This window comes from Astatotilapia calliptera, chromosome 9, assembly GCF_900246225.1.
Source record: "Astatotilapia calliptera chromosome 9, fAstCal1.2, whole genome shotgun sequence".
Classification (NCBI taxonomy): domain Eukaryota; kingdom Metazoa; phylum Chordata; class Actinopteri; order Cichliformes; family Cichlidae; genus Astatotilapia; species Astatotilapia calliptera.
Genome location: NC_039310.1, coordinates 32,274,305 through 32,288,806, shown reverse-complemented (window position 1 = coordinate 32,288,806; position 14,502 = coordinate 32,274,305). Strand labels below are relative to the sequence as shown.

General features: G+C 46.2%; 1 protein-coding gene across 2 annotated transcripts in view; it reads right to left on the bottom strand.

The window, feature by feature from the left end:
- Positions 1–14,102, bottom strand: part of rreb1a (ras responsive element binding protein 1a) — a 51,023-nt gene extending 36,921 nt beyond the window's left edge. The window contains exon 1 of one of the 2 annotated variants that reach the window (XM_026180448.1): positions 13,811–14,102. In XM_026180448.1, the coding sequence (XP_026036233.1) occupies positions 13,811–13,850 (40 nt within the window). In that variant the 5' untranslated portion in view covers positions 13,851–14,102. The remainder of the gene's footprint in view (positions 1–13,810) is intronic. The other variant, XM_026180449.1, reaches the window with a different exon arrangement.
- Positions 14,103–14,502: the final 400 nt, after the last annotated feature.

Sequence of the window (14,502 nt, the reverse complement as noted above, 5' to 3'; positions counted from 1 at the left end):
ACATTTGACCTGAGACCCAGCTGGGACAGGCTCCGCCCCCTGTGGCTGTGGAAGGATGATCTGTTTTTCAACATTCAGTTCATTTATTTTTTTTTAGATGTGTAACTGCCCCAAAACTGGTAACCATGGAAACATAGCAAAACTCGCAGGCTCACTCATCACTCAGTCTGTCTTTTATGTACAGTCTATAATGATGACATCATCAGGCTTCAGTAACAGTTAAATGAAATTAAATCAGGCGCTGGTTGAACCAAACTTTATCATCTGTGACGGTGGCGTTAAAGACGACGGCAGCAGAGCTCAGGGAAGGATGCAAGGAGAGGAAACAAGACAAAGTGGAGGAGGAGGCAAGGACCTCTCTAACCCTCCTCCTCGATCGCACGTGCAGGTAAACGTGGACGTCACCTGCTCGAGTCCAGAAAAGAAAAAAGTCTGGGGGCATGTCGGTGCTGCAGTTGCCATGGCAACGAGGCGTGTCCTGTGTTTGCAGAACAAACAGCGGTACCTGTTCACAGCAGGGCGGAGCCTGTGTGTGTGTGTGCGTGTGTGAGTCAGATTACAGCTAACAGTCAGATTACCGGGATTATGGAGGACGGCTGTGAAGGCTCCATTCACCGGAACAACAACAACAACAACGCGCGCGCACACACACACACACACACACACACTGTGTAAACCGCTGCTTCACCTGACAACATCTGCAGGAGGGCCAAGCACAGGACAACTGACCTGAGGATGCAAGGGGACAGAAAAGGATCAAACTAAGGAAACAAGGAGAGAAAGGCAGAAAGGGGGAGGGGTCAAAAGTAGAAGAGGATGCAAGAAACAGGAAAGAAAAAGGAAAGAGGGTAGGAAATGAGGAAACAAAGGAACCAAGGAGAAGAAGCCAGAAACAAAGTAAGGAAACCAAGAGAGGAAACAAGGTGAGGGTGCATGAAAAAAGGAGACAAACACAGAGAGAACAACACAAGGAGACGTGGACAAGGATGCAAAGAGGCCAAAAAGACAGAACGAGAACAAGAACGAAAGATGGAAAAGAAAACGAGGAGACAAGACTGAGCCACAGAGGAAACACAGAAGGGCCCAAAAAGGAGGAAATGAAACTATGAGAAAAAAACTTGGAGGGCCAACAGAAAGGGGACAGAAACAAGGAGATAAGGAGGCAAACTAGGAAGAGAAAGGCCAATAAAAAGAAGAAGAATCAAGGAAATAACAAGGAGAGAAAAGGAGGAGACAAACAAGGAGGGAAGACGGGGATGCAACAAGGAAACGGGGTATGATAACTGTACTAGGCAGCAAGGACAGGAAATAAGGAGGAATAGGAGTAAAGAAAGAAGAGTGTAAACAAAGGATGGACGTCTTTCCTTAGCTCCTTACTTGAACACGAGCCACCACCCTGAACCCGACCTTCAGGACCTCACTCAGTCTAAATCTAACACCGGTCCCCACAGTGCCAGCTAAACGAGCATCTCTCACACACACACACACACACACACACACACACACACACACACACACTTTCCTGAAGTGACCGGGGTAGTGATTGCGGTTAAAACTCAATCTACCTTTGTTGATTTAACCGCCACGGTTATTTGCATGCTCGCGCTCTTCCTCCTCCCCCTCCTCCCCCTCCTCCCCAATCCTCAGCAGCAGCCAGCTGACAAAACTGTTTAGTCAGCAAGAAAAGGTGAGCGGGGGGGCGAGCGAGCAGCAGTCAGAGCACAGAGAGAGAGGGGGAAGACTCTGCAGGCTGCATCAGTTAACTCTTTCCTCCATGAGACGGCGAGCTCAGAGATCATCGCCGCTCGCACCAACAACAAGGTCAAACATTAAACTCGCTGCTCTGACTTTAACTTTCACAGCATCAACTCTGCCTCCACTGCCAGACTCTACTCAGAAAATGCTCATTTTTAGATACGTGGGACACTTAGAGAGCTTTAAAGCTGCAAATCGTCGCCACCACGACAGCCTCACAGCAACAAATAACAGCTTTGCTGAATGTTTACCACTGTAAGGACTTACAGCCACACAAAGTTAGAAAAACAAGGCTCACGTTTGACAGTATTAAGACACAAAGTTACCTCTCGCTAACACAAAAGTCTCCTACGAAAACGCTCGTTTTTTAACAGTTTAACGGTTTCCTGTCTTTAACTTTTACACCAACAGATGCTGAGATTCAAGCCCAGAGAAGTTTCCAGCACAAAACTCAGTTTAGAAAATGCTCGTTTCTAGGACTGCAGGTCACCTTTATCTTCACAACTTTACACCAACGAAGAAGTCACACGATTAAAGGAACCTTTTCTTCCTTCAATATAAACTTTATTCATGAAACTCTTGTTTTCGGGACTGAAACACGTCATCTTCAGCAACGAGACATTTTTACACCCAAAGAAATGTCAAACAATTTCCTCAAACTCTGACAGCAACAACAGACGCTTGCTTTCCACTACATCACATGACTTCCTCTATAGAAAATGACTTTGATTTTCAGCCTTTACATTCACCAGTTTCAGTTTCATGGTATTTGTGAAGGCTTTCCCTTTTTACTGTTCCCGTCTGTTACCTGACACTTAAATATAAGAGGTAAAACAGGACGGCCTCTGATACAAGACCGTCTGCTTTAAAGATGTCCAATGACTTTCTCTGAGTTTTATTTTGAAGAGGAGCGAGTCCTTCCTGTTTTCTCAGATTGTTTTATCGAGCTCATGTTTGTGAAGAAAAATGTGTTTGGATGCTCTGCTGAACGCGCTGCAGGGTGGAGCTGCCTCACAGTGAAGAGGAGCTGATGGATGGATAGATGGCTGGAGGAGGGGTGGAGGACAGACCTGTTGTATGGGATGCCAGCAGTTCTGAGTGTGTGTGTGTGTGTGTGTGTGTGTGTGTGTGTGTGTGTGTGTGTGTGTGTGGGTGTGGTGAGAGCGTCTTGCTGATAAGCAGCTTGTGAAGCTAACTACCACTGCAGCGCGTGTGTGATGGCTGATACACACACACACACACACACACACACACACACCTTCACCCTGTTCACAGCAAATAAAGCCGTATTTACTGCGAGTACAAAGTCCGAGCGCCTCGACTGTGAAAGAATGTCACGGCGGATGGAGGGAGGAGGGCGAGGAGGACGTTTAGAGGAGGGTGGGGGCTGAGCAGATGAAAGGCGCGAGGTGGAGGAGGAGGAGGATGCTTGGAGCAGCTTATCTGCACTTTTATGATTTTATGCCTCAAAGACTGACGGGCCACTCGCGGTTTGAAGCACCAAAGTTTCTGCGCGCACACGTGAAGCACACAGAGACGGGCGAGCGCTGTCTGAGGACACGCCGTCCTCACGTCCATGAAGCTGCTTAGTAAGGAAGAAAAGTGCCAATTATAACTGAAGAAGCGCAATAATTACAACATCCACGAGTCTAGCAGGAGCTGCTAACGGCTAATTCAGCTGTCTTTAATAGGGAACAGTTAGCTAAACAGCCTTTAAACTGGGTTATACATCCGAGTTTAACAAGCAGTTAGAACCATAAAATATCGATATTTAATTAAAAACTACAAAAAGCCCCAAATGTTCATATTTACAGAGCCAAACATGCAAAACTAGCCTGATACAAATAACAGTTTAAGGATGTCTTCAAACAGGAGCTGCTGAAGTGTAATCTGGATACTTTTAATGGCAAAAAACTGCCTGAATTAGCAGAACTACAGAGTGAATGCTCAGGACATCGACATGCCTCACACCACGCCAGGCTAACTGGGTTTTTAGCTGTTAGACGCTCGTGGCAAAAGCATTTATACAATCTCTACACATCTGTGACTTTTACACTAATTACCAGCTCAGATCAGGAGAGCATCTGATAATTATTGTCAATAATTAACTTGGTTCATAGAACAAACAATCCTAATTCCCTTTAATACCAACAACACCAGCAGAGAAGCTAACCTGCAACCTAAAAACAACGTTTTCTGAATGCAGTTTTGCATTAGAGCAAGATGACGCCAGTTAAAAGTTTTTAGATGCTAACCCACAGCAAACATCCCTCGAAGAGGAAGAGGAGAAAGACGAGAAGAGAAGGGGTTAACAGGAAGTGGAGCAGCCTCTCATCAGGAGAGCAGAGGAGGAGAGGGAGGAAGTGGAGAAACAATAGCTCCCCTCTTTCTGTGTGTGCGAGTCGGTGAAGCCTTTATTATCAGAGAGGCAGCGTTACGTAACGTCAGAGATGTTGTTCATCTTCTGCTGAGCTTCCAGGAAACTTTCACCAAAAACACACAGATGATAGTCGAGGAGGGAAAAGTCCTTCAGCACGAGCAGAGAGGATGCTGCTGCAGGGAAAACTGCTTCATGCTGCACAGTCCGACTCCTTTTATGACAACTATTCACACATCTGCTCGCAGAAAGGTCGGCTTAAAGAAAACGGCTTCACCGGGAGAGTTAAAAACCTGCACAGGTGACTAAAAACAACAGTTTGAGGGGGGTTAGGAACACCAAACAAGCAGAGTTACGCAAACGCACCTCTGCAACAGCTCATCAGGTCAAGAAACGCAGCGGCTGAAACAAACACCAGTTTCTGCTGATTCAACGTTTATATCCTCAGGCCTGCTCCTCTGCTGACGCCCGGCAGAAAGTCAGGCTCTCCTAAAAACGTGGAACTAAAGTTTACTACAACAAACTAACACGTTTCCACGTTTTCACTAGATGTGAAGTCTTAGATCAGGAGAGAAAGTCCAACACGACAATGATGCTTTCTGCTCCTTTGTTGGGTCCTGTTAAAACTTTCAAACATTCACAGATTTCTTTTACTACCTTTAACCTCTTTGTGTAGGAAATTAATCAATACTTGAAACTTTCCCTCTGACTTTTCACTCATTAAACAACACTGAGTAAACTCTCAGAGCAGGAACGTTGTGTACTTTGAAAACTTGATCACAAATGATGGTTTACTGTAAATGTCTCTAAATGAGCCAAACAGACTTTACTTAAACACTGATGTGAACAACAATCAGTCTTGTGAAGCATCTGACAGCAGAGCAGCTAAACACAGACCACTGTAATATTGACTCAGGCTAACTTTAGTGCGTTCACCGCTATATAAAGACGGTGGTCTGTGTGAGTGGGCCATGGTGAGCGGAGACACACCTTCAGAGGCTGTTTGAGGGTTCAGACGAGATGTCCTGACTTTATCTTACAATCAGATTCATGTTTAAAAACACATTAAAATAGGGGTCCTGGATTACAAAGGCATTAACTGCACGTCCCCACAAAGACAGGTGTACAAATATGTGTGTGTGTAGGGTAGCTGCAGCTCACCTAAATTTAAACCCAGTTTAGTGTGTCATTTGATGGCCTCCTCCCATCAGTGTGTGTGTGTGTGTGTGTGTGTCCTACTTTAGTGCTATTCATCCCACATCTCGAATGACACCCATCCTCTCCTCGTCTCAGTGTTCAGGCCTCACAGAGCAGCTCATCAGTTTGTCGTCCAATGACGGCGCTTCTTCATCAGCTATGATGATTTTTTACATGAAGTCTTGTTTTAGAGGCAGAAGGTTCCCTGCTGTGTAGTTTCCTTTGTCTCGGTAAAATGTGGCGAACTCCAAAGGAAGGACGTTCAACACACTTCCAGCCGATATCAAACTGATCACAGACATTAGATCCTTTACACTGAAGGTTAAAGGGAAACCAAAGTTGTAGTCATTTTATCTGATGATTTTAATTTTGTCTATCAATTGTAATTGTATTTGATGTAATTTGGTTTCATGAAAAAGTTTTATTGTAATATGGATTTATTTAGATTGTGAGCCCAACAAGGGACAATTGTTGTCTCATGTCTTGCACTTGAACTATGTTTAACTGCACTGTCCCTTTTAAATAAATAGATTCAAACTCAAGTCAGCGTTCTTTATGGTTTCTTCATGACATTCTGCATTATTGTGGAAAAACCAAACCGAGATGCGGGCGTATGAATGACTCCTCCTCTGGCAGGTTCACCTTAAACAAGGCTGTATGAAAGCAGCAGGTAAGCAGGTGTAACACATAAATGACACGAGGTGGATTTATTATTTATATGTGTCATAGTTAAGTGCAGGTAAAAAGTGGCCCGGGTGAACCACGACCTGACCTGGGTGGAAATCAGACAGTGGAGCCTTCAGACCCGAGCATGTGTCAGAGGCATGAAGCTCCCCGCCGACGGCTCAGGTCAAGCTAATGAAAGAGCTTTGCCTTTAAAGCAGCCAGCTTCAACAAAAGGCTGGCATATTGAACTGGTCCTGCGCCGCATTCCCAGGAATCAAACCTCCAAAAGCCAACGAGCGCAGGCCCGCCGGGGTGGGGGAGCGGTGTCAATTTAATCTGCTGGTATTAATGCATCAAAGATCTCCGTCACCTCCTTACGGAGTCTGGGTGACCCGCAGAGATCTACGTCACATTTTATGACGACGGCAAAACCAAACCACTCCAGACAACTAGAACTGCAACGTATATAAACACAAACACAGGAAGTGAGACGCCAGAGGAATAGAGCTGATGCAAAATCACCAATGAGACGGGAACGCCAAAGTACCGCCACGTTACAGGGACACCCAGATCTGACTTTTTGCATCATGTCCTACGTCGGCTGTGTTCTCGTGAAGGGTTTGGTTTGTGTTCTCGGGCGCTCAGACGGGTGTGTTTGTATTCACGTGGACATCATTAAAGTTTCTTCTGTGTAAATGTCACCATCAGCTGCCCACAGACCCTCGGGTGGACTCGGGCTGTTGGACTGCAGCTGCTGATGTCATCGTTCTCGTCCGGATTAAGAAAGGAAATCAAATAAAACGTGAGGCGGCTTCTCTCTGTGCTGTGAACAACAAACTGCTGAAAAGCAGGTTTTTGTTCCTTTTTCATTCGAAAGCAGAAAAGAAGAGAAGACATTAACACTTTTAAACAGCCTCGCCTCTTCCTCCACGTGTAGTCTTCACCGTCTGCTGCGGCTCGGTTTTATCAGCCAAGCTTACAACTTTGAACTCATAAAGACAGGAAGTGTGAACCTATCAAAATAAAAAGATTTTAACAGTGAAGCCGGTCACTTTAGAGGGCGTTTCAGGTTTGGGTGAAGGAGCAGGGGGAGGTGAGCCATTTGGTCCACCCAGAGGTGTAAGAGTCTGCCTCCCCCACCCTTCCCTCCCCTCCACACCTCTCTGTCTGCATACAAACAGTCACAAACCTCCCCCACTCTGATGTCACCCCGATGAAGACTCAGAGAGAGCCCACAGGAAGCTCAGAGTCGTCACTGCGACTGACCACACTTCCTGTTTAATGTGGACAAACTGAGCATCTTTGGAGGTGGGATCTAAAACTTTAGCACGATCAGCTTCACGCACAGAAACGAGTCCTTTCACTGTCATCTGCTGACAGACTTTCCACCAACTCCATGCAGAAACGTCCTGCTGCTGCAGGTTGTCACAGGCTCAACAAAGCGAAGCACCGACAGCTGAGTGTTTTCTGAGTCACATAAACTGGACTTCGTCTGGTCCTCAGAAGTTTTACTGGATGAATCTCTGACTAAACTGATTCAACGTCTTCATCAGTTTCAAATAACCAAGAAAAAGTCTGCAGATGCAGTTTTCTTGAGTATTCTCGGGACAAGTGATCGATCAGGTCATCAGCAGCTGATTGATAACTGAAGGCGTTTAAAGCTGCAGTTTCGAGGTGATGAAACCTTGAAGATATCCTCTACTTTTCCTGTACAGGGACTAACTGCGTCAGTCAGCTGATCAACCAATCAATCGATCGGAGCGGCTCGCTGACGAATCAAAGGGAACAAAGGAAACGAGCCGAGAAGCAAACGTTACCGGCTGATTGGTTCAAACGGCGATGATGTGACTAACTGATGACTCGCTGTTAAACTAATCAAAGAGACCGTAAAGGTGTAGAACAGGAGCAGATAGCAGGTCCAGTTTCAGAGTGAACTTTGACCCCAAACTCACTGCTCCTCCTCCTCCTGCTGCTGCAGGTCAGGAAACATAATCTTATCTAAAAAAGGCGAGTCCATAAATAGAGGCGGAGACACCGAGGAGAGGGAAAGAAAAGAGGTGTAGTAACATCCTCCCCCTCCTCCCCCTGCTGCGTGTGGAGGTGCTGCATTCACTCATCTAGCAGCTGCGCTCTGATTGGCTGAGACGCAGCATCAACAAGTTGGAAACATTGTGACAAATCCACGCAATTATCACGAGACAGAAACACAGGAAATCAATAGACTGTGTGTGTGTGTGTGTGTGTGTGTGTGTGTGTGTGTGTGTGTGTGTGTGTGTGTGTGTGTGGATAATGGCGTCTCAGAGGGAGGACGACAGCTATTAATTAGCTGCTTCACTTTTGTCCCTGTGAACACAAAAGTCCCTCTGAAACTCCCCATTAGCTCTCTCACACACACACACACACACACACACACACACACACACACAGACACACACACACACACACACACAGACACACACACACACGCACACACACACACTTATGACGGCAGCACAGAGGACGTTTGAAACCTTTTTCCATGTAAAACTTCATCACACATATTCTTGAAATAAATGCCAAACGTGTAATAAACACTGTGTCACTTTTATTTAATAGATTTCTAAAAATTTAATCTAAAAACATTTTTATTCACTAAAATAAATAAATAAACTGAATCACGTGTATTTTGTAGTGAACGACATTATTGTGTTTGAGTTCAATTTAACACAATCAGGATAAACACACAAACATTTATTATTCAAAATAAACAATTAAAGATTTGAGCTTTAATTATAAACTTTCTATAATTATAAAGTGAATAAAGAGGTTTGCTCACAGCCACATCGAGCTGTGACTGAGCTGTGACTGAGCTGCTGCAATAATAAATCCTGACGAGGGTTCAGAGATGCTGCTGCTCGTGTCATTTATCAGACAGAGCTTCCAGAGGAGGTGAAACTGCAGATCAGAGCACAGGGAGGTGATGAGGAGGAGATAAAGAGGAGTCACAGTCAGTTGGTTTCACTCCTCCTCCTTCATGCTGCATCATGTCTTTACATGAACACAGGCTGAGTGTGTGTGTGTAGCAATAACCACTCACAATGGAGCATACCGTCACACACCAACACAAGAAACTCTTTGTGCGTGTGTGTGCGCGTGTGCGCGTGTGCGTGCGTGTGAGAGTGGGATACATCATCACTTGTCAGCATTTTAAACGTTTGCCACAGAAGAAGAAAAGGAGGATGAGGAGTGTGCAGTGAAGAGCCTCAGGGTGGATTTATTATTGCTGTGATACAGACGTGTGAGATTGTTGTGTAGATAATAAACACCAAGATTTGTGACTTTTTTACTGTTGTTGCGAGGACACAAAGGAGCAGCCGCCGGGCTGCTGTGATGACCTCAGCCTGTTGGACGCTCTGCACCAATAACAGGATCCAACGTTACCAAACAAACATCTGCTCGCGCTGCCACATGAACCGTGTTAAAGCTACACTCAGGCTGCAGACACTTTTTCCCCTCTTGGAGCTGATGATGTCACAGAGAGAGGATGTCCCTAATATGGTCGTCTCAGACACCCGAGTAAAAGCCAAAGAAACCGAGCTGTTAACCCAGGACAGAGTGACATCATCGGCCTCGTGAAGCCTGGGCGTCTGTTCAACATGGCCGCTGGTTTTCTGCCCCGCCTGGAGCACCAGACCGGCGACCCTTCAAGGTAACAGGCTGAGGCGGGACAGACCAGGCCATGACGTCAGGATGAGCGTGCGTAGGTATTTCTACAGGTGACACGGCGACCATCGTGAACAGCACGCAGTAACACGAACCAGCAGAAGATGCGCTTCTTTGATGTCCGCGCTCAGAGTTTGTAAAGCGCTGAACTCTCAGCCACTCAGTCGAACATCAGCAGCACAACAACAGATGATGGATCCATCGGGCAGCTGCAGGAATCAGACCCACAGAGGAAAGTTTTCAGCACCGCAGCTCCCGCTTTCATGTTTGACTGACCCTCCCCGCCTCCCTCCCAGCGTTACATCTCCATCTGAAAAACACCGCCGCCTCTGCTGCTGCCGCTGCTCCGTGAAGCTGGGAGGTAACATTTCCCCCTCAGCAAGAAGAGCCAGTCCGTGAGAGAAACAGAGAGAGATCAGCGCCTGTCGCCGAGGCCCAGCTCGGCCTCAGTGTTGAATTTCGTAATGGAATGCTAACTGCTCATCCGGATCCTTCCTCCTCCTCACAGCAGAGGAGGAGAGGAGGACCAAACGCAGCGGGAATATTCGGCTCTTCGTTGCAGGAAACCTTCCACTCGTTACACATGATCTACCACGAAGCTGCCGTCAGCTCAGCACCGACGATCCACCATAAAAGATGTCCATAAACTAGGTCAAAGTCTGTTTGAACTCGTGCATCGATCACAGATCCAAACAGCCTCTGCTGACACCTACAAATGCATTATACACATGTGTGCAAGAAACCCAACAGATGCACTAAAGTGACCCCACAGGGGCAAAAGCTGCCATAAAACACAATAAATGTACAACACACACGTCTGAGTCGCACAAATATGATTCTTCCTGCAGCGCGGGGATGACAGATGTTTCCATGAAAGAGTCAAAAGCAATTAAAACAAAAACTTTAAATGAAGCTACAGTGAGAAACTGCAGAAAATAATGCTCCAAATCTCCACTCTTCAGCAGATCGAACACAGTTTAAGAGCATTTCAGGAACATCACAGGGTTTAAAAACTCCAAAAACACTCTGTGGAAGTGTGAGCATGTGGGGAACAAATGCATTTCTATAGATAAAACAAAGAGAAATTTAACTTTCTGCAAAAAATTTGAAAAAAAAACAAACCGATTTTGGGTAAAAGTGTTACAAAATCACCATAATTTCCTTTTAGAGAGCTACCAGAGCACTAAAGATTGTAATTATAGAAGTAAAGTCACAATCATCTTGCCAAAACTCAGTAATAGTTACTGCTTGACAAATATGGAAACAGAGCATCGCTAACTGCCATTGAAAGAAGCCAAAGTCACTAATGAAACCCATAAATCCACTTTAAAGTGCGTCTGTGTAAGCGGAGCTGAGCTGCAGCAACAAACAGACGTTACAGGAGTGCGTTAGACAGCAAAATGTTTGAAGAAAAGTGACAAAATGAAGCAGTGATACCCGCGTGGAGATCGCTAACATTAGCCAAACAAGCTACCGGTCAATCCAGACCACATGAAGGGAGGGGGGACTAAAAGTTAGCTTGAAAGTCCTCCAGGAAGTGATAAGGTCACCAAAGACTCGCTGTTCCTCAACTTAAGATGGATTTGTTTAAAAAATTAAAAAAACTGCAGCTGAGAAAGACTATGGAAGAAAAAAAATAGCTAAATTTACAGAAAACCCCACAGGAGCACCCATAAACCCACTTTAAGTGAATCATGGCCTTAATTACCGATGATGGGATTATGTTAAAGCAAAAACATACTAACAAAAGTCAATAAATAGGTTCAAGTAAAGTGGGACACCACCCAAATTCCCCTGAGGATGCTGAACTAAAGGAGGACGTATTTCTTATTAATCACTCACAAGTTACGACACATTGCCAAAAAGTCTGTACTGTTTAAGTAATTAGAGTAAAAGCACGTTTTGTATTCTTACGAAACTTTGTAAAAAGCACTGAAAGTTAGCCATCTTAGCCACACTGTGCCGACAGCAGTCATAGGCTGAGCTAAACACTAGCAGATACACACAAACGCCAACAAAATGAGCTCAAATCAACTTTTTCTTCTATAACTTAACAATTTACACCCAACACTGAACCATAAAATGGGTCCATTTTGTTCAGTGTAATTGGAGAAAACGTTAAACAGAAGGAAAATTAAAAGGATTTATTCTCCAGAAACTAAAGTACCAAAAACAAGCCCACTCACATGAATATAAACCCACTTTAAAGCGACTTTATTCAACTTTTAATGAACTGTGGACACAAATAACTACTGTTGGACTGTGCTCCAAAACATACAAGCCAAAACTATTTAAAGGGAGTAAAAGTTACAGTTAACGCCATAAAGTCACCACAGAGTCGCTGTACTTAATGTAATTAGAGTAAAAGTCCATTTATTGTGTATAAAAGTGTGTTGTATCTGAGAGCCGCGATGGCCTCCGTGCTTTAAACAATGACAGACTGCTCTTACAGTGAGGTTAAAGTTCCTCAGCAGGGAGGTGCAGAGGTAGAGAGACACTGGGCCAACATGGAGAGAGAGAGAAAATCCCTAGCAACCATTATCTAACCAATCCAGCCTGAGACCGAGAAAAACGCCATCGGTCCATCTCCTCTCCCTCCTCGAACTCCGCGGCCATCAATCATTGACCCGGACACCGATAACAGCGCCTCTTTGACACAGTAAACCGCGTTATGGGAGTTATTTAACAGCCCGGCCAGCATCCTCCGTCGTGTACCAACGCGGAAAAAAGGAAAAAAAACACGACGACGAGGCTAACGGCTAACAGCGCCGCGAAAAAGTTCTCCAAGTCGACGGTTTGGGGCTGGGGGCGGTTGAAACCGGGGGGGGGGGGCGCCCGGTGGTTACCGTTTAAAATGGAAGTTAGAACCGAGGACGATGTCGAAAGACAGAAAAGACGGAGCTCGAGGACGGGGGAGGAGGAGGAGGAGAAGGTGGATGCAACAGGCGTCACGTCGATGCTGCTGCTGCGCGTAACCACAGACTGTGGAAAAGTGTCGGGAACGCGGCGAAAAGTCGCCCAACTACCGCAAAAACTGGCGCAGGCGGAGCGGGACGGCGGGTTCGGCCGCCTCGCCGCCGTGTTGGGCCGGTTCGTGAATGAACGGGGGTCCCTTTCTGCCTAAATATGTCTGGGCAAGGTCATCGCGCTGGCGTCGAGCTCGCTGCCATTAGCGGAAGTCGAGCCACCAAAATAAAAGCTATATTTTCTTTTATTGAGCCTACAGATTTAAACCCACATCCACACGTTTGCGGATGTGTGTACATTATACTAAATAAAGGAGGCTTTTGTGACTTCTTTCGCACATAAAAGAGTTAAATATAGAAGCAATGTGATGGGATTTTCACAATAAAATGAACAACTTTACCATTTAACCTGCTTTAGATGTATTTGCACCTATCAGACCTCCACAAGCACGTAAAGAGCACGTAGAGCCACACGGCACGGTGAGAAAACCATCATTTACAAAGAGAAGCATCAGCAAACTCAGTTAAAACTATTAGCCTCAAAGATGAAGTCTGAATCGCTTTCAGGTCAGAGCGCTTTCTAACACAAAACGCGAGGTAACCCCTACGGTTCTCCGTGTGCAACAGGTTGTTTTACTTTGAAGAAGTCTCTCTGAGGAAGTACTCCGTCGGTTGCCGTTCGCTTGAGCGCTTAGTTTTACACATGGCCACTAGCCCCGAGGCTTCGACCAAAGTGCATCCGAGATATGGATGCTCGACTCCGGCTGCGAGCTGCAGACTTTGACCTCCCCCCCACCTCCTAACACCCTCCCCGCGAGGCAAAAACCGCCGAATAACTGCCCTAAACGTGCACACGGGGCGATAAAGTTGCACCAAAAGTCGAAAAACAACAAGTTGCTGAATGAGGAAGAGACACACACACGGCTGAATTCCACCGCTTGGATGCGCATCAAACTAGGAAGCAGCCCAGAGAGGAGAGAAAAGTAGTAACGCCACCCTTACCGTCTCCACATCTCCGCTCAAACTTCACCCCTGGCAGCACAAACAGGCGCAAAGTTCTCCCCGAGAGGCGCAAACAGCGCGGGGAGCCTGCGCAGACACTCGCACAGCACCAAAACTCAGCGATGGAGACGAAAAGGACACTTACGCTTCACTTTGTTGGGGTTGGGCTGCTTGCGCCGAGACATCGTGGCGAGGATGATGGTGGTGGTGGTGATGGATGGGGGGGCTGATGATGATGATGGTAGATGAACGGCGGTGATCGGGGATGATGAAGGTGATGAAAAAAAAAGAAAGGGTGCGAGAGGCAGCAAAGTTGCTCCGCAGAGGAGAGAACTCAAAATGGCGTATTCCGAATGGATGAGCAAACTTGGACAAACTTTACTCCGGCTTCTCCTCCTCCTCCTTTTCTCCCCTCCCCTCCCCTCCTCCACCTCCTCCTCCCGTGCTGCTGCTGCTTGTCTTCCTCTCTTCCCTCCCGAGGAGGAAAGAAAAAAGTCGACTGGTGTTGAGGAAAATGTCGCTCTGGAGATGTTTTATACTTTAAACTCCTTTAACTCCCAGCTCCCTCCTCCTCTTCCTCCCTCTCTCGGTAGCTCTCGCGCACACTCTCTCGCTAAACCTGATAAGTAAAGCTCATCACGTGTTGTCTCCAGTTTCCAAGGGGACGTGGCCACCAAGCATCTCAGTCAGTACGCACAGACACACGGACAGCCGTTACTGGATTACTTATTCCAGCCGTGATGGAGCAGGAAACGATCCCACCTGAGAGCTCCGAAACCAAAAATATAAACTTCAAAAGTCCGCAGAGGCCTCGCGGCGCGCAATTTAACTCGCGTG